Source organism: Arabidopsis thaliana, chromosome 3 (genome assembly GCF_000001735.4).
Source record: "Arabidopsis thaliana chromosome 3, partial sequence".
Classification (NCBI taxonomy): domain Eukaryota; kingdom Viridiplantae; phylum Streptophyta; class Magnoliopsida; order Brassicales; family Brassicaceae; genus Arabidopsis; species Arabidopsis thaliana.
In genome coordinates this window covers 6,366,438-6,386,214 of record NC_003074.8, presented here as the reverse complement: position 1 = coordinate 6,386,214, position 19,777 = coordinate 6,366,438, and the positions used below count along the sequence as shown (strand labels likewise).

Below are 19,777 nucleotides of genomic sequence, written 5' to 3'. Positions count from 1 at the left end.
AGTTATAAAAAATATATTTGAAAATGATAAAGTTTCCACGTAATATATTACACAAATTACGCATATATGAACTTGTCTGTATACAATGTACGTTAACCCACTTATACATAGATCACAAGCCTAGTGATACCCGATACGTTTGTCGATCGCATTTAACTTAATAGGCTTGAAAGGTTTTGAATTGCCTGATTACTAGAACTGACGTCCAGGTCTCAGAAGGAATATAGATTGAGAATGTATTGAATCATGAATCTTAACTTATATAATTTTGTCATCAGTTTGTCACGTTTCCTTTTGTTTTTGTCATTTGTTGTATTCCTAAAAGCAAACGATAGACAAACTTAACAACACAGAGATAATATTAACAAACAACGTTTAAAGGATACATATCAGTTAAAAATCCACTCGAACTATGAAAACAAAATATTATACAAATTGCATTAATTTCTTCACATAGGTTTAATATTTGACACTAAAATGACGAAAAAGCCTTCATATAAACATGATTAATTACGATGTTAAGAAAAAAAAACATAAGATGGATTAACATATCTCTCTCACCAAACTATATATCATTAATTTGAGATATTAATGTTAAATGAAATCAGTTTCAATACATGTTTTGATAGTTGTGCATGAGGTCTCTTGGTTTCGCGCCGAAGGAGTAATGAAGATCCGTAAACTGATGCTGCTGCAAGGTACATAGCCCCAAAAAAAAAAAAATCGATGAAAATTTGAACAATAAAAACCATAATAGTATAACCAAGTCAGTTAAAAAAAACCGGCGCCTTTGAATCGCTGATGTGGAACTAGATAGTAATAACCAAGTACCAATCCACAAAACACAAAAACTAACTTCTAATTAAACTATATATAGCATTAATTAATCGATGGTGGTGCATTAGTGTCATTGAATTTGATATACCCTACCTCTAAAACTTGAATTAACTGTGTATAGCTTTAGATAAAACCATTGGAAAAAAACTCATAAAAATTATAAATGTGACTCGTAGATATAAATAAGGTACCTCAATGGAATTAGCTGCTCCTTGGCTGCGATGGTGGTTAATCACTGGGAATGATGAGTTCGGTTTGTAGTTGACTAAGTCATAAGATTCATTTGAAATGTGATCTTTCTTATTCATGATAAATTCGTTGCAAACTGCAAAACGATCGTTCTTGCAAAGTTCTTCGATCTTGTCTTCGCAGTGTGTCATCTCAAAAGAACTCCGATTCACTTGGCTTCTATTATTATTCTTTATTATCTCACCATGATCATGAGCGTCTTCTTCCACAACTTTCACTAATTGTGATCTTCCTTTCATCTTCATCATCATTTTCTCCATTGTTCTACCCTTTGCTCTTTCTCTAGCTTTCGCTCTCTCCTCCTTGGACAACTTCTTTAAAATGGGCGTTCGCGGTTCTGGCCTCTTTCTCTTCCCTCTCATCGATCTCCCATCGACCTTGTTTCCTCTTGTTTCTAATGTATAAGATAATTTATCTTTTGTAACATTTTGATAGAAAGTACTCTATATATAATTGTAAATCAGAAAGGCAACGGTTAAGGTCGTACCGGTCGTGTTAGTATTGCTGCCTCTATCGTCGACCGTCCACATGGATGCAAGTTCACATAGATCAGAAGATGTGTCCATGGATCCTAACACCGGTCCTTAATTAATTAGGAAATTTACAATTTTCAGATTATGATATAAAAAAATTCATAGAAGTTGAAAACTTGAATAGACTTAAAACTAGAAAAGAATGGATACTTACGGATATGAGACTCATCGCCGCTGCTGAAGCAGCCATGGTGAGAAAGGGTTGTCGCGATCTTTATGATCTCAGGTTTTGCTTGTGTAAGCAACCATTCAACGGTTTTGCTGGCTTTGTCAAATCCAAGCATGTCTTGTAAGCCAAACAACTCTTTGGCGACATCTAGCGAGAGTCTCATCCTACGATCTCGTGTCCCTTTGGCCGTTTTGATCTTGCTGTGCCTGTCCGTTCTGCTGGGTTTCTTGGCTTTTTTCATTTTTGGGTCTTGAGAAGTTGAGATTCTCTGGGAATCTTCTATAAGGTTTATAGTTTCCGAGGGCTCAGTGGGTTGTTCTACAATGGTGTTGTTCAAGGGAAAGTGAAGTGATGGATGATGATTGTCGTTTGGGATGGTTTGGTTATCATCATGGCCATTGTTTTCTGGGTGGAAAGAGGTGAGGAGGGCGCAGTCCGGGGCAAATTCGAAGTGAGAAAAAGGAGAAGGTTGTTGGAATTGATGATGATGGTCAAGATGATTGTTTGATGTGTTAGAGGTGGAGTGAATCAAGATGTCGTTAATGGAAGAAGAAGGGCTAAAAGGGAGCAATGGTTGTGAGGAATAATGGTCATTATAAGGGAATAACATGTAGTCGTCATTGATGGTGGTAGTAGTACTGAAAATGTTGTTGTTCATGCCTTTTTAGGGGTTTTTGAAGTAACAAAATTAAAAAACCCTAAGACAAAATTTTGAGAATGACACTTGTACTATAATCTTCTTCAGACACACAAGAAAAAAGAGAAGAAAATGAAAGAAAGTTTGAATCAAAGAGAAAGGTTACTGTTCCAATGACGAAGACATTGATCTCAAGTCTCAACCAAAATGAAAACAAGAAAATTAGAAAGAGAGATTTCTTTTTTTCCTTAGCCTGCAAAATCAAGAAAAAAAAAGAGCAGTAATAGTGATTAGTCAGATAGTACAATATGTCTTTGTTCTAGAGAATCTATGTGTGTGTCTAAATGTGTAGAGAGAGAATACCTTTATCGAAGCAAAGGACTAATGGTTGAGAAAGACAACACAGGCGACGTACTTAAATGAGTCTATGTGCTATGAACTAGAATGGAGAGAAAGAGAGAGAAAAAGAGAGAGAGAGGGAGAGCTATATGGAGAGAGAGGCAAAGAGATCATTATGGGGGAAGGAACAACATATAAGCCTTTGAAAAAGCATTTATTTTGTTTATATATTTTTCTTAATTCCTAGCTTCGGCATGATAAAAATATATTCGTTTTTGTTTTTTGTGAAAATGTGATAATAGATGTTCGTTTTATTTGATTATCAAGATTTTTTTCTATAATTAGGACCTTGTGTTTGTTTATGTTCTTATATTTCTTTGAGATAGTTCATTACTAATATGTAGATAAGAACTCAGTATAATTATTTGATAGATATTAAATTGTTGACAGCTATATTTCAACTAATCAAAGATTGTATATATCTTTAAAATTAATAGCATGCACTAAAAGATGCCTAAAAATAGTTAATTCAATATAAAATATTTCACTGTATTTACTATAGAATATATGTTATAACTTTAGGATTTAGCTAGAATAATTAATATTACAGTTTCTTGACAGAACATATATTTACCAATTACATTAACATTTCACTTTAAATAAACAGATCTTTATTTAAATTATTGAAATGACATTTAAAATTTAGTTAGATAGATTTTTCCACATTGATTATATTTTTTAATATTTTTAGTAGATAAAGATCAAGGTATAACTAAATGAAAGAAATAAAAGGTAATGAGATTTAATTTCACCCAAAAATAGACATATAAATGTATGTTTGCATATTAAGAAGATCAAAATAAAAAGTTGAATAGAAATAAATATGAGATAAAATTAAGGATAAATTTTATTATTAGTTATGCCTTTATTTGGAAAAGGATTAATAGAAGAAAAGTTAGAAGATTTTAGATTATGTCTAAAGGAAATAGGAACAAGGAATATATAATTAAAATATATATAAAATATTGATTTGCATTTCACCGTAAGAAAGAACTAAGGTCAAATAAAATTATAAAGTTTTGTTTGGTGGTATTTTTCAAAACACTATAAACAACTTTTTCATATTTTTAAAGAGTATTTTGGTGTAATTCTTATGACTTCATATGTACACTAACTATTGATATATTGCATTTGTTCAGATAACAATTTTTGTATCTCTATCTAATAATTTTTATACATAGGACACAAATATTGTTATTCCAAAACTTCTATCCATTCTTAAGTCCAAATCTTTTATTTGTTGTTTCATAAATAAAAAACTTATACTAGATCAAAAAAAATATTTGACAAAAAAATCTTATATTAGATAATCTATCGAACTGAATGGGTTGTAAAAACTGAATCATCAATCATGGCGATCCCTCAAGAAAACCATACAGATCAGTAATATTTTTTAATTCCATTTTCTTGTGCCAACTTTTAGGTTTAAATACATTTATTTATTGTTGTAAAATATTATTAATTGTATTTTAAAGTATAAAATATGAATTCTTATATTATAATATATATATATATATATATATTATTGAGAATATCAAATAAATTTAAACACTGTTATAACAATTTATATCCATCATGGATGTTTCTCAAAATTAAGTATAGACATAGATGATTGTTCTAAATTGATTGTTATGCAACATCCTCTTCTGTAAATTATTAGTAAAAAAGGGTAGCTCCTTTTTCTTACGTAGACTTATTGGAATCCAATTGAGTTCAAATAGCAAAACTGACGAACGCATTGGACGAATTTCTCTTCTCTTCTTTTACCAAAAAAAAAAAAAAGAATTTCTCTTCTTTTTTTTTATGTAAAGAAACAAAAAACATCTCTTTGTTTTCATATTTGTGATACAAAACTTGAAAACAAGATCAAAACTCGGATTGGAATTTTTGGTCTCATATCACAAAATCCTTCTTCCTAGCTCTAAGACATTGATTTTCATGATATGGAGAAAATAATCTTTTTGCTATAGGAGAGTTAAAATACAAAGTTTCATTTTCAAATTGGAGGAATGCACGTGGCTGTGTGAAGCCCTAAGAAAAGAAGGCTGCAATAATTTTAGGAAGAAAAGAAAAAAGCTTTGCCTCTCTGTTCAGTATTGCATGACCGACCAATCTTTTATTTTCTTTTGACTCTCTCTCTCACACACACACTCTCTCATACTTATGTTATAACTTAGAAGTCGCTTTCGCTAAAAAGAGAACCTCTTTTCTCTCTCGTGCTTATCTTGTAAGCTTTTGTATCATTATTTTCCCTTGTATTTTTGTGAAAAAAACATATTTTAGAAATATCTCTTCGCTTAAAAGCAATATTAGAAGTTAGAAGTTAATACGGTTAACGGTCGTTAAGAGTTTATTAATTAGGTAGTTATGTTGACCTTGTCAGCTGTGTTAAGTGATGTGATGCATGTTTTTAGAAATAACTAACAAGAGATAAAAGTCACTAATCCACATCTATATACATGCACGTAGGTAAAGTACAAACTTAGGAGTTACGTGCAAAGATGAAACACTATCATTGTAAATAAAAACTCCTATTTTGGTCATCCATTGTTATCCACTCTTTCCATTTATACATGCCGCCTTCTCCGCCTAATTATCCACCACATCCCATGCTCTTTCTTCTTTATCTCTCTTCCCTCTCTCTCTATCTCTAGGCCTGCAATTATCAGGAGGACCACATGACTATAATGGTTGGACTCGCTGGCTTCTTCTAAGGTTGCTTTCAGTTCTTCTTTCTAATAACCCATGAAGAAGACAACAACATATATCATATCACCAATTTTGAGTTTGTTTCTTTTAATAACAATTTTAAGTTGTTTATTAGTGAGAATCAAAATTTAAGTTTCAATCTTTGGTTAGTCTTTCAATCTTTTTTTTTTTCCTTACAAAAGTTTGGCATTGATGCCCTGAGTGCTTTCATTATGTGTTATATTATCTATCTATTGCCAAAGTTGTTGGTTACAAATCTCAGTCACTCATTATCATCATTCTCAAAGTACAAAATTTATTTTTACTTTGTATAATGGGTTGTCAACTTTTTTTTTCTTTTGGTATTTGTGTGGTTCTTAGGTTGATAATGAATCATTTTCTATATATAGCAAAGAGAGTCAATGCTCTTTTAGATTACCATTCATTCGCGCAATTTCCTTTCATGGAAATGTGTCTGGAAAATTATGTGTTTGTCTCCACTTTTTTAATTTCACAGGCATACTCAATATTGACTTTTCTTCCTTTTCATATTCTTCATTTTAGTTATTTTTTTTCATTTGCCCCCAAAAAAAAAAGTTTTTTTTTCCTAAAATTCTCGAGATCACAAAAAACGAATCTAGAATTTTCTTGTTTGGACGACAACGAAATTAAATAATAATTCTCTAAGAAAAGAAAAGATTGCTACTTTACAAATTTGTGTAGGTATACTAGAAATTCAAATGTCGCCACAAAATTTCTGAATAAAGCGTCACCAATTTTTTTTTTCAATTAGTCACAAAATTTCAACTAATAAGTCTGAAATAGAATTATGAAAATCATCCTCTAATTTTTTTTTTAAACAGCTTGAAACGTTTATTAAAACGTTAGTCTAAACATACTATCTCGGTTCAAACGATTTTATTAATAATTCAATTACAATCGCCTTTTGTAAAATACATCATAAATTTTAAGTTGGTTATCTCACTTTCGTTTACAGGAATGAAGAGAAATGGTTCTATATCAAATATTATTTCTTAGCGAATCGAACAAATTATCGCGACAAGCTTAATGGGATGAGTAACAAGTTGATGTAGAGCTTCTTTGAGGTTTAGGGATAGAGATAGCCTATGTTTCTACTTTCACGCTTAAGTTAAGGAGATTTGACAACACCACATTTTCATATTATTGTTTATATATATAAAAGTAAATGAACACATCTTCATATTGATCATATAAATATAATAGCAATTGAAAACACAGAATGCCTAAGTTTTATTAGAAACATATATGCATATATCCAAGTGTAAGTAGCTATACGACCGTTGTTGTCTTCAAATTATACCTTATTCAATATTGTAACTTCAGAAAATGATGTTTTAGCTTGGTGGGAAAAACTTCAGAAAAAGGAAAATACTTGAAGCCACTATATGGTGCGAAATGTAAGAGGATAAAAGTCATATATATATACTAGTTTTTTTTTTCATTTTTTTGGGCAACAAAGTCATATACTTCACTTAATTTCTACTATTAGAACTCCACATTTACGAAGAACTTATTATTCATATCAGTCATCTAATAACTGAATAGTTTTATCCAGTTGATTATTTTAATGGTCTTTCTCACGTCTTTTTTTCTTATTGCTCAGCTTCTCATATATATATGAAATGATTATAAATTGCTTATTTTTTGAAAAAATATATTTCCAATCCTACATTATCAATGTCTGCATTTCAACCTTAATTTTACGAGTTTACTTAGAAATTGATGTTCTTTTCCCTGACGATGTAACATCTTGATGCTCTTTTTTTTTCGTTTTTTTTTGTTTTTAATCATTTAAAACCTTTATAAATGGCTTCGAGTCTTCGACAACACTCAAATAATGTCCAAGTTACTAAGTTTGTTGTTCCATGCTTCACCACTAAAATATGGTTTATGATGTAATAGGTTGTTGTACATATAAACGTACATCTTATTTCTGTGCCATTTTTTTTTAATGTATATAGGTGCATTATCCTAAAGACGTCATGTCTTGATATGGTTTACGGAAAGTTTGATTTTTATCGAATTTTAACACTTCAACAATCGACATAATGGAAGGTTAATTATATAAGTTATCTAGAGACCAGTACTTCTATACATATTGGGTTGTGATTCTGTTTACTCCTAAGAATAAATATGGAATGTTTTCTGTACCAAGGCAAAAAGTATATTAATTCAAAAAAATTAGATAACAATATTAAAATCAGATCATGCTCAGAAAACATATACTCAAATTCATAGTCGACTAATCCTTGAAATGATGGATGGTTTACTTTTGGATGATGGATTTGATAATTTATCAAACGTGTACTTATTGGAGCTTAGTATTGTTCTTAAAAGTTTGATGTCACACAATGTCGAATTGGGAAAAAGATATAACAAAATAGGTTTTGACAATTATAATTGCACAAACACAATCACACAAAGACACATTTATGGATGTATAGGGAAATCAATATATTTGTGTGTGCGTGTGTGACTACATATATGTACATAGATAAGGTTGTGTTGTGTATCATGGGTTTGTTAGGTTGGCTGTACTCTATAAAGTTTTTTGGTATATCATCATGACAAGAAACTGGGGACCCTTAAAACTCTATGATGTGATAATAATATCTTCTGTCAACACCATTTTCAAAAACTTATAATGTGATCCAATTCCAAATTCATGAAGAATATTTCAAGATAAATATGGGATCAATTCAATAAATATATAAAGGAGAAAAAGGGAATATAACCTGACTATTTGGAACCATAAATGACATAAAGATAAGTTCATACGACTTTTGTGGCTCATCAAAGGCCATCATCGTCCTCTATATGCAATTTAGTGCTTTATAGTACAAAACCTTCCACTTCCCTTTGTCCAAAGTTTTCCAATTTAATTTATAAACAGGAATAATATTATCTAAATAATAAAGTGAAAAATAACTATCATTGTCCAAATAATTTGGTCGTTGATCATGTTACTACAAAGAAATGAAATCCTTAGTAGAAGTATATATATATATTTGTAACACACTCAAAATGGTAGGTGTCGTTAGCCCAGTAAGCCCAATATGAGATTTAATGGGCCTTGATATTTTATAGACCAAACATTGAAACATTGCACGCCTGGTCTCAAAGAACGTTAATACACGCGCCGCCGGTTGCCGCCAATCCGCTTTCCCGCCAAATTCGACACCATAAATTTCTTCTAGTCGCTTTCGATTCCAGTTCCACTGAAAAACCACGAAAGAAGAACATTTGCACCGTAGTTGCAGAAGGTAGGTGAAGGATTTAGCTTTCTCTATCTTTCGATTTTACGGATTTCGGACTCAGTCGGATTGGGTTAGCCCGATTGACAAAGATAATTATCTAAACGAAGGGTATTATCGTCATTCAAGCATTCCATAACTACCTTTTGTTCCAAGATCGAAAGAATAAGAATTCGTGCCGTCCTTAGGTTATAAAAGTTCCGCTTCTCTTCTTCGCCTTTTTCTTTCACCGATCTGTGTTGCCGAGTGCCGACTCTCCGTAGTCTTATCTCCGTCGCCGATCTGGATCTCGTCGTCGAATTCGCCTTAATCCACCGCTGATTCTGAATTTTCCGTGTTCTCTCGTCGTCTCTGCCACCGTCACCGTCTCCCGTCGCCGTGTTCGACCGCTGATTCTGAATTTTCCGTGTTCTCTCGGCGTCTCTGCCACCGTCACTGTCTCCCGTCGCCGTGTTCCATTTAGGTACTCCATTGATCCGATTTCCTTCTTTAGTGTATGTATATGAATGTGGATTTGACGTTAATTTTAAGCTATTTCGTTTTCTTGTTCTTTACTCTTGTCCTCTTTTGGAGATATTGTGGAGAGTCCAATGATTCCGTAGACGCAGAACACTTTTTAACACTGACTATTTTCTTAGAGATTAGAACTGATTATGTGAATCTGTATGCGAATAATTTTTTTTTATAACTAAATTAGCGATTTGAAACTAGCCGAAGGAGTGATGGATTTGGAACTAGGCGAAGGCGTGATGGAAAAACTCGTGAGCCCTTCAGGGGAAGACATGAACTCGCGAGCTCAGCAAAATTGGAAGAATGTAACTGCTGAAGTGACCAGTAATTACTCTCGGATCACCTTTTACTTATTCGCTACCACAGTTGTCATCACCATTCTCGTTGGGTCCATCTTTGTTCTATGGTTTGACACCCGCAACGTTGGCACCTTGCACAAGTTACTGTAAGGAAATTTTCGAGTTTATCGATTTAGTCTCATTGATTTTATTGTTTGTTTATATATATGTATTGATAATGTGTGTGTATGTGTTCATGACTATAGGTATGTCTTCTTGTCTGCTGCAACCATTCCATACATTGGTTTGCTATTCATTTGCTTGTGCAACGATGTTCCAGTCCCGAGTTATCGGCTAGGAGCTGAGGGACGGTTTGGGATCTACCTAGCTACAATGGTTGTCATTTATTGCATATCCTACAGCATCGAGGACTTTGATGTGATGATGGAAGTGTCATTTCTGGTGATTATGTCTATAATAGGAGCGGTTACAATCGTTCAACTTCATTCTCCTGCCGAGGATTTAAATTCCAGCCGAACCACATTCATACTATTTCTAGGGACGATGTCTGCTATTCTGGGTTGTGTAGCGAAGGATTCTTGGATGTCCCTTTCTGGTAGCCTCTGTTTCTTCATGGTTGTCATGTGTATCATCAAAACCAACTGCTTGGCTGCTGATCATTTTGAAGAAAAACAACGAGAACGCCGTCGCCATCGCCATCGCCTTCCCCATCCCCATCCCCATCCCCATCCCCATCCCCATCCCCATCCCCATCCCCATCCCCATCCCCATCCCCATCCCCATCCCCATCCCGAACCCCTTCTTTCAGTTTCGTTCCCCCATGTGGATTCTTGATATAGTTGTATATCACTGCTTCTATGTCTGATTTTGTTGTAATAACCACTTCGGTTTTTACTGGTCTCTCTTGAACTTTTACATTGATGTACGGATTGAGTTTAGTGGCCAAATATTTCTTTCTATTGAAGGTTTTTCTATTCTCTTTTGGACTTTGAGCATTTGCTTTGTTTCTGCCGAGATATGTCTACATTGATCTAACCGGATCATCTGTCGTTATTGAATCTTTCGTTTCTTTGACAATCGATTTAGTGGGAGGTGGGGGAGTTTGTGTCTCATGCCCGCCCTCCGACTGAATGTAGATATATGTGGACATGTTGCTATTATTGCTGTATCTATGAAGATCCTCGTGCAGTCACAGACAAAGGTTCTCGTTTCTAGTACTCTGTAATACCTATGCTTGAAATTACCTACCTAATTTTGTCTCTAGTATTCTGTTATTTTGTAGTTGATTTCCGTACTAAAGTTTTATCTGATAGCACAAATGTTGTTTGTACTTATAATGGTGTCTCTCTGTTGCTTTTCAGGCATATAACGCCTTGTAATCGCAGATACACCAATTTTGCCAATGCTTTTTCTCTCTATTCTGATCAGATTCTGCCTTTTTGTTTGTTTTATCGTTGATTTCCAATCTAAACTTGTAACTGATGGCACAAGTGATGTTTTTCTTGGTGTCTTCTTTGTTGTTTTTCAGGCAGATAACTCTTCTACGCATGGCTGCTAAGGCTTTAAAAGATTTGAAGAATCTTCCTGTCTCTGAGAGGAATATTGACTGTAAAAAAAATCCTTGTGCTGGCAAAATGAATGGAAAAGCTGAAGATAGACCACCACAAAACTCTGTCCCCTTGGATCACAATCATCCTACAGGCGATGAGATAGAGAAACCTGAGGCAGAAAGAGTTATCGTAGAACTTGAGTATATCAAATCCAAAGACTTGAACAATGTAGCTGAAGTTGATGCAGTTCTCAAGGTATCAATTGTTCTTTCCTGGTATTATACTATGCTTTACTGTGACTTCTCATTTGTAATGCTGCCTTGCAAATTTGCAGTTATATTCATCTGTTTGGAGTTTGGACATTACCTAATACCATTTTGGAAATTCTTTGTTTAATATTCCAGTCACTTGACCGTTCGTCGTCTTTCCATTTTCCACAAGGAAGAAATGCTGCATTTGCTGTAAGTCGTTTTCTCTGTGCTCGTGAGAATGACCAGTTAAAGTAGATTGAGTTACACGTCGAGAGAATTTTCTAGTCTCACGCTGTCAGACTTTACAGGGAGAAAGTGATCCTGTTTGTCGTGAAATCATTGAAGAACCCAAGAAGTGCTGTAAGTAAAACCGCATGTATGACATCTGAAGACATCTTCAGCTCATATAATGACCATATATTCGATCAATTGGATCGCCTGGTAAATCATCTTTTGCAGCTACTCTTGGAATTCTCCTCAAATAGCAGATATTTGTGTTTACTATAATAGAAATTCCGAAATCCTTTCTTACAGCTTACTCAACTCCTCCTTAAATCTTCCCAAGACAAGCGATTTGTTTGTGAAGCAGCGGAAAGAGCATTAGTAGCAATGACTACACATGTTTCTCCTGCCTTGCTGTTGCCAAAGCTTCGACCTTGTCTCAAGAATAAGAGTCCTCGGATCCGCGCAAAAGCATCTGCGTGCTTCTCCGGATGTGTTCCCCGACTGGTAAATCAAACTTCACTCGTTATCATAAAACCAGTCTTGTTCTTTTGTTTTGGATTTGTCATGTCATCAACATGACAACCATTTGGATCCAGTGTATGTTCCCACCAACATCACCTTTCTTTGGCTATGGTTATCATCAGGGCATTGAAGGCATGAGAGAATATGGAATTGAGACCAACTCCCAGAATCTCAGGAGGCTGCACGGACAGTCTTCCTGGAACTTGAGACAGTGTATAAGAAAACTACTCCTGTCGAACCCGAGGAGGAGAATCCAGAGGCAGCCACTTGGCCAATCTTCTGCCAATCAAACCTCTCACCTCTTAGTGCACAGGCTGTGCTTCGTGTCACCAATGTCACTGGTGAGGCTCGAGAGGGTCTTGTTACGGGTTCATGACACGAGCCCTCATTACGTCCCTTGTTCATTATATAAGTTATCTAGAGACCAGTACTTCTATACATATTGGGTTGTGATTCTGTTTACTCCTAAGAATAAATATGGAATGTTTTTTGTACCAAGGCAAAAAGTATATTAATTCAAAAAATTTAGATAACAATATTAAAATCAGATCATGCTCAGAAGACATATACTCAAATTCATAGTCGACTAATCCTTGAAATGATGGATGGTTTACTTTTGGATGATGGATTTGATAATTTATCAAACGTGTACTTGTTGGAGCTTAGTAGTGTTCTTAAAAGTTTGATGTCACACAATGTCGAAGTGGGAAAAAGATATAACAAAATAGGTTTTGACAATTATAATTGCACAAACACAATCACACAAAGACACATGTATGGATGTATAAGGAAATCAATATATTTGTGTGTGCGTGTGTGACTACATATATGTACATAGATAAGGTTGTGTTGTGTATCATGGGTTTGTCAGGTTGGCTGTACTCTATAAAGTTTTTTGGTATATCATCATGACAAGAAACTGGGGACCCTTAAAACTCTATGATGTGATAATAATATCTTCTGTCAACACCATTTTCAAAAACTTATAATGTGATCCAATTCCAAATTCATGAAGAATATTTCAAGATAAATATGGGATCAATTCAATAAATATATAAAGGAGAAAAAGGGAATATAACCTGACTATTTGGAACCATAAATGACATAAAGATAAGTTCATACGACTTTTGTGGCTCATCAAAGGCCATCATCGTCCTCTATATGCAATTTAGTGCTTTATAGTACAAAACCTTCCACTTCCCTTTGTCCAAAGTTTTCCAATTTAATTTATAAACAGGAATAATATTATCTAAATAATAAAGTGAAAAATAACTATCATTGTCCAAATAATTTGGTCGTTGATCATGTTACTACAAAGAAATGAAATCCTTAGTAGAAGTATATATATATATTTGTAACACACTCAAAATGGTAGGTGTCGTTAGCCCAGTAAGCCCAATATGAGAATTAATGGGCCTTGATATTTTATAGACCAAACATTGAAACATTGCACGCCTGGTCTCAAAGAACGTTAATACACGCGCCGCCGGTTGCCGCCAATCCGCTTTCCCGCCAAATTCGACACCATAAATTTCTTCTAGTCGCTTTCGATTCCAGTTCCACTGAAAAACCACGAAAGAAGAACATTTGCACCGTAGTTGCAGAAGGTAGGTGAAGGATTTAGCTTTCTCTATCTTCCAATGGAGGGTAATTTCGAGGAACAGAACAAGCTTCCGGAGCTGAAATTGGGTAATGTTAAACCCTAGTTTTTTTTTTCTTTCTCATTTTCGTATTCGATTTCCCAATTGGGTTTATGGGTTTTGTAAAAGGTCTGATATTTGTTATGCATTTTTTTTTTAATTTTTGGAAGATGCAAAGCAAGCTCAAGGGTTTCTCTCGTTCTACAAAACCCTACCAAATGTAAGTTCTCGTTTTCTTTCGATTTCTGGGAGAAGTTAGAGCTTGTACAGTGCCTCTAATTGCAATAAATAACACCAATTCTAGTCGGAAAGTAGATGCTTTAAAATTAGGGTTTGAAGCAATTGTAGACATTTTGTTCATTGGGAAGCGAATTAGGAAAAAAGGCTTAAGATTTTTTAGCAATTTCTCGATCTTTGCTTATGTGGGTTTTGATTGTTCTTTGCTTCAGGATACGAGAGCTGTTAGATTCTTTGATCGCAAGGTGAGTTCATTGTTCTCAAATGGTCTAGACTTTTGGTTGTTTTGTCATCGATTTATGGAAACTTCTTAAATGCATTTGCAGGATTATTATACAGCTCATGGTGAAAATTCAGTTTTCATTGCAAAGACTTATTATCATACAACCACTGCTCTACGTCAGCTCGGGAGTGGTTCAAATGCTCTTTCAAGCGTAAGCATTAGTAGGAACATGTTCGAAACGATTGCTAGGGATCTTCTCCTGGAGCGTAATGATCATACTGTAGAACTTTATGAGGGAAGCGGATCGAATTGGAGACTTGTGAAAACAGGTTCTCCTGGAAACATTGGAAGCTTTGAAGATGTTTTGTTTGCAAACAATGAAATGCAGGACACACCAGTTGTTGTCTCCATATTTCCAAGTTTTCACGATGGCAGATGCGTTATTGGGATGGCCTATGTTGATCTGACTAGGCGAGTTCTTGGACTAGCTGAGTTTCTTGATGATAGCCGCTTCACCAATCTGGAGTCTTCGTTGATTGCTCTAGGCGCAAAAGAATGCATTTTTCCAGCTGAATCCGGCAAATCCAATGAATGCAAAAGCCTGTATGATTCCCTGGAGAGGTGTGCCGTGATGATAACAGAGAGGAAGAAACACGAGTTCAAAGGAAGAGATTTAGATTCAGATCTTAAGAGATTGGTGAAGGGGAATATTGAGCCTGTTAGAGATTTGGTATCCGGGTTTGACCTTGCGACTCCTGCTCTAGGTGCATTACTCTCGTTTTCTGAACTTCTCTCAAATGAGGATAACTATGGGAACTTCACAATCCGCAGATATGATATTGGCGGATTCATGAGACTTGACTCTGCAGCTATGAGGGCTTTGAATGTGATGGAGAGCAAAACTGATGCTAATAAGAATTTCAGTTTGTTTGGTCTCATGAACAGAACATGTACCGCAGGGATGGGTAAGAGACTGCTTCATATGTGGCTGAAGCAACCCCTCGTGGATTTGAATGAGATTAAGACGAGATTAGATATAGTTCAGTGCTTTGTTGAAGAAGCTGGGTTAAGGCAGGATCTTAGACAGCATCTGAAGCGAATCTCAGATGTTGAGAGGCTTTTGCGCAGTCTCGAGAGAAGAAGAGGTGGGTTACAGCACATTATTAAACTCTATCAGGTACTTTCCGCACTTCAATCTGCTTCTCTCAATGTTAACAAAATTGCATTTTCATTGTCCTAAATGTGTTTATGCAACTCTGAAGTTATAGGTATGTTATTAAGTTCATTACTAATTAAGTCTTCATCTTTTCTCTGCAGTCAACTATAAGGCTTCCCTTCATCAAAACAGCTATGCAACAGTACACCGGAGAATTCGCATCACTCATCAGCGAGAGATACCTGAAAAAGCTTGAGGCTTTATCAGATCAAGATCACCTTGGAAAGTTCATCGATTTGGTTGAGTGCTCTGTAGATCTTGACCAGCTAGAAAATGGAGAATACATGATATCTTCAAGCTACGACACCAAATTGGCATCTCTGAAAGATCAGAAAGAATTGCTGGAGCAGCAGATTCACGAATTGCACAAAAAGACAGCGATAGAACTTGATCTTCAGGTCGACAAGGCTCTTAAACTTGACAAAGCAGCGCAATTTGGGCATGTCTTCAGGATCACGAAGAAGGAAGAGCCAAAGATCAGGAAGAAGCTGACGACACAGTTTATAGTGCTGGAGACTCGCAAAGACGGAGTGAAGTTCACAAACACAAAGCTAAAAAAACTGGGGGACCAGTACCAAAGTGTTGTGGATGATTATAGGAGCTGTCAAAAGGAGCTCGTTGATCGTGTAGTTGAGACTGTTACCAGCTTCTCTGAGGTATGTTTAGTTATTCATATTAAGCATTGGACTGTTACAGAATTGGTTGTTTAAAATCATAGTAAACTATATGTGGAATTTATATGTATATTGTATGGTTATAGGTATTTGAGGACTTAGCTGGGTTACTTTCTGAAATGGATGTTTTGTTAAGCTTTGCTGATTTGGCTGCCAGTTGCCCTACTCCATACTGTAGGCCAGAAATCACCTCTTCGGTTAGTACAAACTCAAGTTGATTATTTTGTTCTGAAAATGAATAGTTTTTTCTTTCCAAGTTTATGACATTATGTTGAGAGCACGGTTAATAAATTGTAGGATGCTGGAGATATTGTACTAGAAGGAAGCAGACATCCATGTGTAGAAGCTCAAGATTGGGTGAATTTCATACCAAATGATTGCAGACTCGTAAGTATTGAATGTGGTAAATAAACTGAGACGTCTTTGTTTTTCTTGTTTCCCTTTTGACTTGAACAAATCCTTGTTTGCCCTTTACTGTTCTTTGAAATCAGATGAGAGGGAAGAGTTGGTTTCAAATAGTAACAGGGCCTAACATGGGAGGGAAGTCCACTTTCATCCGCCAGGTATGATGATTTCCTCTAGTTCAGTTTTGTTTCATAGACGTATGACTAAAGTCGGTTTCCGGCCATTATAAATCCCAGGTTGGTGTGATTGTGCTGATGGCTCAAGTTGGTTCCTTTGTTCCTTGTGATAAAGCATCAATTTCCATAAGAGACTGCATCTTTGCCCGTGTAGGAGCAGGCGATTGCCAAGTGAGTTTAAGTTTAGCCCTCAATGAACGAAAAACTGCTGATATCCTGAACACCCTTATTCCAACTTTTTTTCCTTTGGTGTGTTAGCTGCGTGGAGTGTCAACTTTTATGCAAGAAATGCTTGAAACCGCATCGATATTGAAAGGCGCTAGTGATAAGTCACTGATAATTATCGATGAACTTGGTCGTGGAACATCAACTTATGATGGTTTTGGTTAGTTTCTCTGCAATTTCTCTTCTTTCATTTGGATGTTTTTAGTAAGTTTTCTATTATATGTTCATTTTTATGGTCATATGTGAGATTTCAGTGCTCTTGACATCATCGTGGTGAATATATCAGGTTTAGCTTGGGCTATATGTGAGCATCTGGTTCAAGTGAAAAGAGCACCAACTCTGTTTGCTACTCACTTCCATGAACTTACTGCCTTGGCTCAAGCAAACTCTGAGGTCTCTGGTAACACTGTTGGTGTGGCAAACTTCCATGTCAGCGCTCACATTGACACTGAAAGCCGCAAACTCACCATGCTTTACAAGGTCTGGTTTATAAATTAAAAAATTGCTGCTCTGTTGCAGTTAAAAGTGTCTCTGTTTTTATGTTTAATCTAAATTACTTATTTGATTTTCTTACAAAGATGAAATTGAAATTAATTTTGTGTGGTGTGTTGTTTGTCTGGTTAGGTTGAACCAGGGGCCTGTGACCAGAGCTTTGGGATTCATGTGGCGGAATTTGCCAACTTCCCTGAAAGCGTCGTGGCCCTCGCAAGAGAGAAAGCTGCAGAGCTGGAAGATTTCTCTCCCTCCTCCATGATAATCAACAATGAGGTCTTGATTCATTTCCCCCTTTGTTTTTGGTTGATGATGGAATCATTCTATCATTCACCCATTCTGCAGTTTATGCTGTATTATTATAAATCTATGTGACAAAGATTTAATTCTCGTGTTGTTGTTTGCAGGAGAGTGGGAAGAGAAAGAGCAGAGAAGATGATCCAGATGAAGTATCAAGAGGGGCAGAGCGAGCTCACAAGTTTCTGAAAGAGTTTGCAGCGATACCACTTGATAAAATGGAGCTTAAAGATTCACTTCAACGGGTTCGTGAGATGAAAGATGAGCTAGAGAAAGATGCTGCAGACTGCCACTGGCTCAGGCAGTTTCTGTGAAGAACCCTTGACGTTTTTTGGTTTTTGGTTTTGTAAATAGCTTAAATCGGTTCTTGTAGTTGTGGTCGTTGCTTGGGATGAAACTAAATGAGGGCAAAAACATAATTCTACAATTTTTGTTAGTAAAGCTCGTTTAATTTACTCCCTAGTCTGATATAGATAGCTAACAATTATTTTGCCTATTATAATTGTTGATCAAGTACTTAGCTACCATACAAATAATTATAAAAATATATCGAAAAGTAGAAGAGCCATTTTGCATTACAATGTATTGAAAAGAAATTTGATTAATATTTCTTATTCACACCATTGCATAGTCTAGAAACTCGAACAAACGAATTTTGAAGTTAATCAAAGCAGATTGTTAACAAATCATAACTATACTGGAAATATGTAGCTAATATCATACTATTATGAGATAGTTTATTCGGAAAATAAATTTTTCATAACGATTGTAGTAGACTTTAAATAGTTTAAAGAACAAAAGAATAAACATTTATAAAAACTTTAAAATAAGAGTTATTATTAAAACATATACGCCAAAGATCAATATGTGAATGTGAATAACAAAATGAATACCGATAGGAGATAAAATAGTTATGGTAACTAACATATTCACCTTCTCTAATTAATCTTTCCGTACCTCTGTTTTTTTTTTCTTTTTCATCAATCTAAATTTTTTTGTTCCGATTATTCTGTATTTATGAGCCAGCTACATATTCAAATTCTAAAAAAATTATTATAATTTAGGATTGCCATCTAATAATATTAGTCATTGTTGTTGCAGAGTTTGTACAAATTTCAAGCAAAAATTAAATAAGTGGCTATTAGTCGATTTTAGGAGCCATTGATTCATGTTTTTTTTATTGATTAATGCTTGAAAATAAGTTTTTTAAATCAAATATTTATTTAGTGCTCTAGTTTTTTTTCATAAAATAGTATATTGGCATGATTCTACTTAGACGTAGATTGGTTATTACAACATAGGCACAAGCTTGAGTTATGTTAAATAGCTTAGACGAGAATTAGTGATCCTATTTAGATCTTTTGTGTCTTATGATGCTTAAGTGGAATATTTTTTATCGTCACTTGTAACAAACTTCTCTCGTCATGGGACTGAAGAGGAAGAGTATATCCGACTTCGTCGCCGGAAATGTGGGCTGCTTTTAACTGTTTTTTTCAAACTATTATGAACTTTGTTGCGGGAAAGATTCAAGCAACATCCGACTATGCAGATTGTATGTTTCGGTTCCTTAATAATAATAATATACTAGACATTATCTTATTATTATTTTTGCTTTTGATTATAGTAGTTTAAAAATACTATACTAGTCGAGTTTAATTTGGTTGGATACTCTTAAGTTTTGAGATACTTTTTACTCGATCCAATAATTACAGACTGAAAATGAAGAGAAATTGTTAGGAATGTTTTTCCATTGATATTTTTTTTCAATACTATCTTTTCATATAGTCCGTTGTCATTGATAATTTCTTTTAATAATTAATGACCATTTTACCTATATTTGAAAAAAAAATCAACAAAATGAGAGAATAAATTTTCTCGTCAAAGAACTTTCCGACAAAAAATTTCCCGCCAAAACAATTCTGACAAAACAAAATCCGACAAAAATATTTTATAAGGGTTTACAAAAGTTTGAAAGGGTTTAAAAGAGCAACAAATGTTTTTAAGGACTTAATTAGGATTTTAAAAGG

General features: G+C 34.7%; 4 protein-coding genes and 1 long non-coding RNA gene across 12 annotated transcripts; 4 read left to right on the top strand and 1 right to left on the bottom strand.

Moving 5' to 3' along the window:
• Positions 1 to 399: 399 nt before the first annotated feature.
• Positions 400 to 2,926, bottom strand: BRC1 (TCP family transcription factor). Of its 4 annotated transcripts, NM_001338345.1 has the most exons (5): positions 2,789 to 2,926; positions 1,774 to 2,678; positions 1,574 to 1,669; positions 1,029 to 1,480; positions 400 to 691 (listed from the first exon to the last, which is right to left on the bottom strand). In NM_001338345.1, the coding sequence occupies exons 2-5, from the start codon at positions 2,444 to 2,446 to the stop codon at positions 611 to 613; spliced, it is 1,302 nt and encodes a 433-aa protein (NP_001319582.1). In that variant the 5' UTR covers positions 2,447 to 2,678; positions 2,789 to 2,926; the 3' UTR covers positions 400 to 610. The 4 variants fall into 4 exon arrangements, with proteins under 4 accessions (NP_001319582.1, NP_001327556.1, NP_188485.2 ...); NM_001338346.1 differs by having other exon boundaries at positions 400 to 1,480; NM_112741.3 differs by lacking the exon at positions 2,789 to 2,926 and having other exon boundaries at positions 458 to 691; positions 1,774 to 2,528.
• Positions 2,927 to 4,890: 1,964 nt separating this feature from the next.
• Positions 4,891 to 5,547, top strand: AT3G03705. Its single transcript, NR_141028.1, has 2 exons — positions 4,891 to 5,051; positions 5,296 to 5,547. It is a non-coding gene; the product is annotated as an other RNA (long non-coding RNA).
• Positions 5,548 to 8,589: 3,042 nt separating this feature from the next.
• Positions 8,590 to 10,946, top strand: AT3G18535 (tubulin-tyrosine ligase). Of its 3 annotated transcripts, none has more exons than NM_001202997.2 (3): positions 8,590 to 9,271; positions 9,520 to 9,763; positions 9,863 to 10,946. In NM_001202997.2, exons 2-3 carry the CDS (start codon positions 9,531 to 9,533, stop codon positions 10,449 to 10,451), a joined length of 822 nt encoding a protein of 273 aa, NP_001189926.1. In that variant the 5' UTR covers positions 8,590 to 9,271; positions 9,520 to 9,530; the 3' UTR covers positions 10,452 to 10,946. The 3 variants fall into 3 exon arrangements, with proteins under 3 accessions (NP_001189926.1, NP_001327472.1, NP_001327471.1); NM_001338344.1 differs by having other exon boundaries at positions 9,506 to 9,763; NM_001338343.1 differs by having other exon boundaries at positions 8,590 to 9,763.
• On the top strand, positions 10,492 to 12,690 carry AT3G18530 (ARM repeat superfamily protein; the record flags this gene model as incomplete). 3 transcript variants are annotated; one of them, NM_112739.4, is made up of 6 exons in its annotated part: positions 10,492 to 10,818; positions 11,146 to 11,476; positions 11,572 to 11,628; positions 11,731 to 11,859; positions 11,953 to 12,147; positions 12,288 to 12,680. In NM_112739.4, exons 2-6 carry the CDS (start codon positions 11,165 to 11,167, stop codon positions 12,678 to 12,680), a joined length of 1,086 nt encoding a protein of 361 aa, NP_188483.4. In that variant the 5' UTR covers positions 10,492 to 10,818; positions 11,146 to 11,164. The 3 variants fall into 3 exon arrangements, with proteins under 3 accessions (NP_188483.4, NP_001327474.1, NP_001327473.1); NM_001338342.1 differs by lacking the exon at positions 10,492 to 10,818 and having other exon boundaries at positions 10,845 to 11,422; positions 11,727 to 11,859; positions 12,288 to 12,690; NM_001338341.1 differs by lacking the exon at positions 10,492 to 10,818 and having other exon boundaries at positions 10,845 to 11,422; positions 11,502 to 11,628; positions 11,727 to 11,859; positions 12,288 to 12,690.
• Positions 12,691 to 13,529: 839 nt separating this feature from the next.
• Positions 13,530 to 18,274, top strand: MSH2 (MUTS homolog 2). Its single transcript, NM_113607.4, has 13 exons — positions 13,530 to 13,854; positions 13,976 to 14,025; positions 14,255 to 14,287; positions 14,369 to 15,442; positions 15,583 to 16,137; positions 16,242 to 16,352; positions 16,453 to 16,542; positions 16,647 to 16,718; positions 16,797 to 16,907; positions 16,995 to 17,121; positions 17,248 to 17,441; positions 17,586 to 17,729; positions 17,861 to 18,274. Exons 1-13 carry the CDS (start codon positions 13,806 to 13,808, stop codon positions 18,062 to 18,064), a joined length of 2,814 nt encoding a protein of 937 aa, NP_566804.3. The 5' UTR covers positions 13,530 to 13,805; the 3' UTR covers positions 18,065 to 18,274.
• The last annotated feature ends 1,503 nt before the right edge of the window (positions 18,275 to 19,777 follow it).

What these genes read in the sequence shown, in the direction of transcription:
- BRC1 (NM_001338346.1), bottom strand. Translation starts at nt 2,446, where the DNA reads ATGAACAACAACATTTTCAGTACTACTACCACCATCAATGACGACTAC. An exon ending in CGGCGATGAGTCTCATATCC is followed by an intron (nt 1,670 to 1,773) that starts GTAAGTATCCAT and finishes TAATTAATTAAG; the next exon opens with GACCGGTGTTAGGATCCATG. An exon ending in CAGCAATACTAACACGACCG is followed by an intron (nt 1,481 to 1,573) that starts GTACGACCTTAA and finishes CTTATACATTAG; the next exon opens with AAACAAGAGGAAACAAGGTC.
- AT3G18535 (NM_001202997.2), top strand. Translation starts at nt 9,531, where the DNA reads ATGGATTTGGAACTAGGCGAAGGCGTGATGGAAAAACTCGTGAGCCCT. An exon ending in GGCACCTTGCACAAGTTACT is followed by an intron (nt 9,764 to 9,862) that starts GTAAGGAAATTT and finishes TCATGACTATAG; the next exon opens with GTATGTCTTCTTGTCTGCTG.
- MSH2 (NM_113607.4), top strand. Translation starts at nt 13,806, where the DNA reads ATGGAGGGTAATTTCGAGGAACAGAACAAGCTTCCGGAGCTGAAATTG. An exon ending in GCTTCCGGAGCTGAAATTGG is followed by an intron (nt 13,855 to 13,975) that starts GTAATGTTAAAC and finishes AATTTTTGGAAG; the next exon opens with ATGCAAAGCAAGCTCAAGGG. An exon ending in TACCAAATGATTGCAGACTC is followed by an intron (nt 16,543 to 16,646) that starts GTAAGTATTGAA and finishes CTTTGAAATCAG; the next exon opens with ATGAGAGGGAAGAGTTGGTT.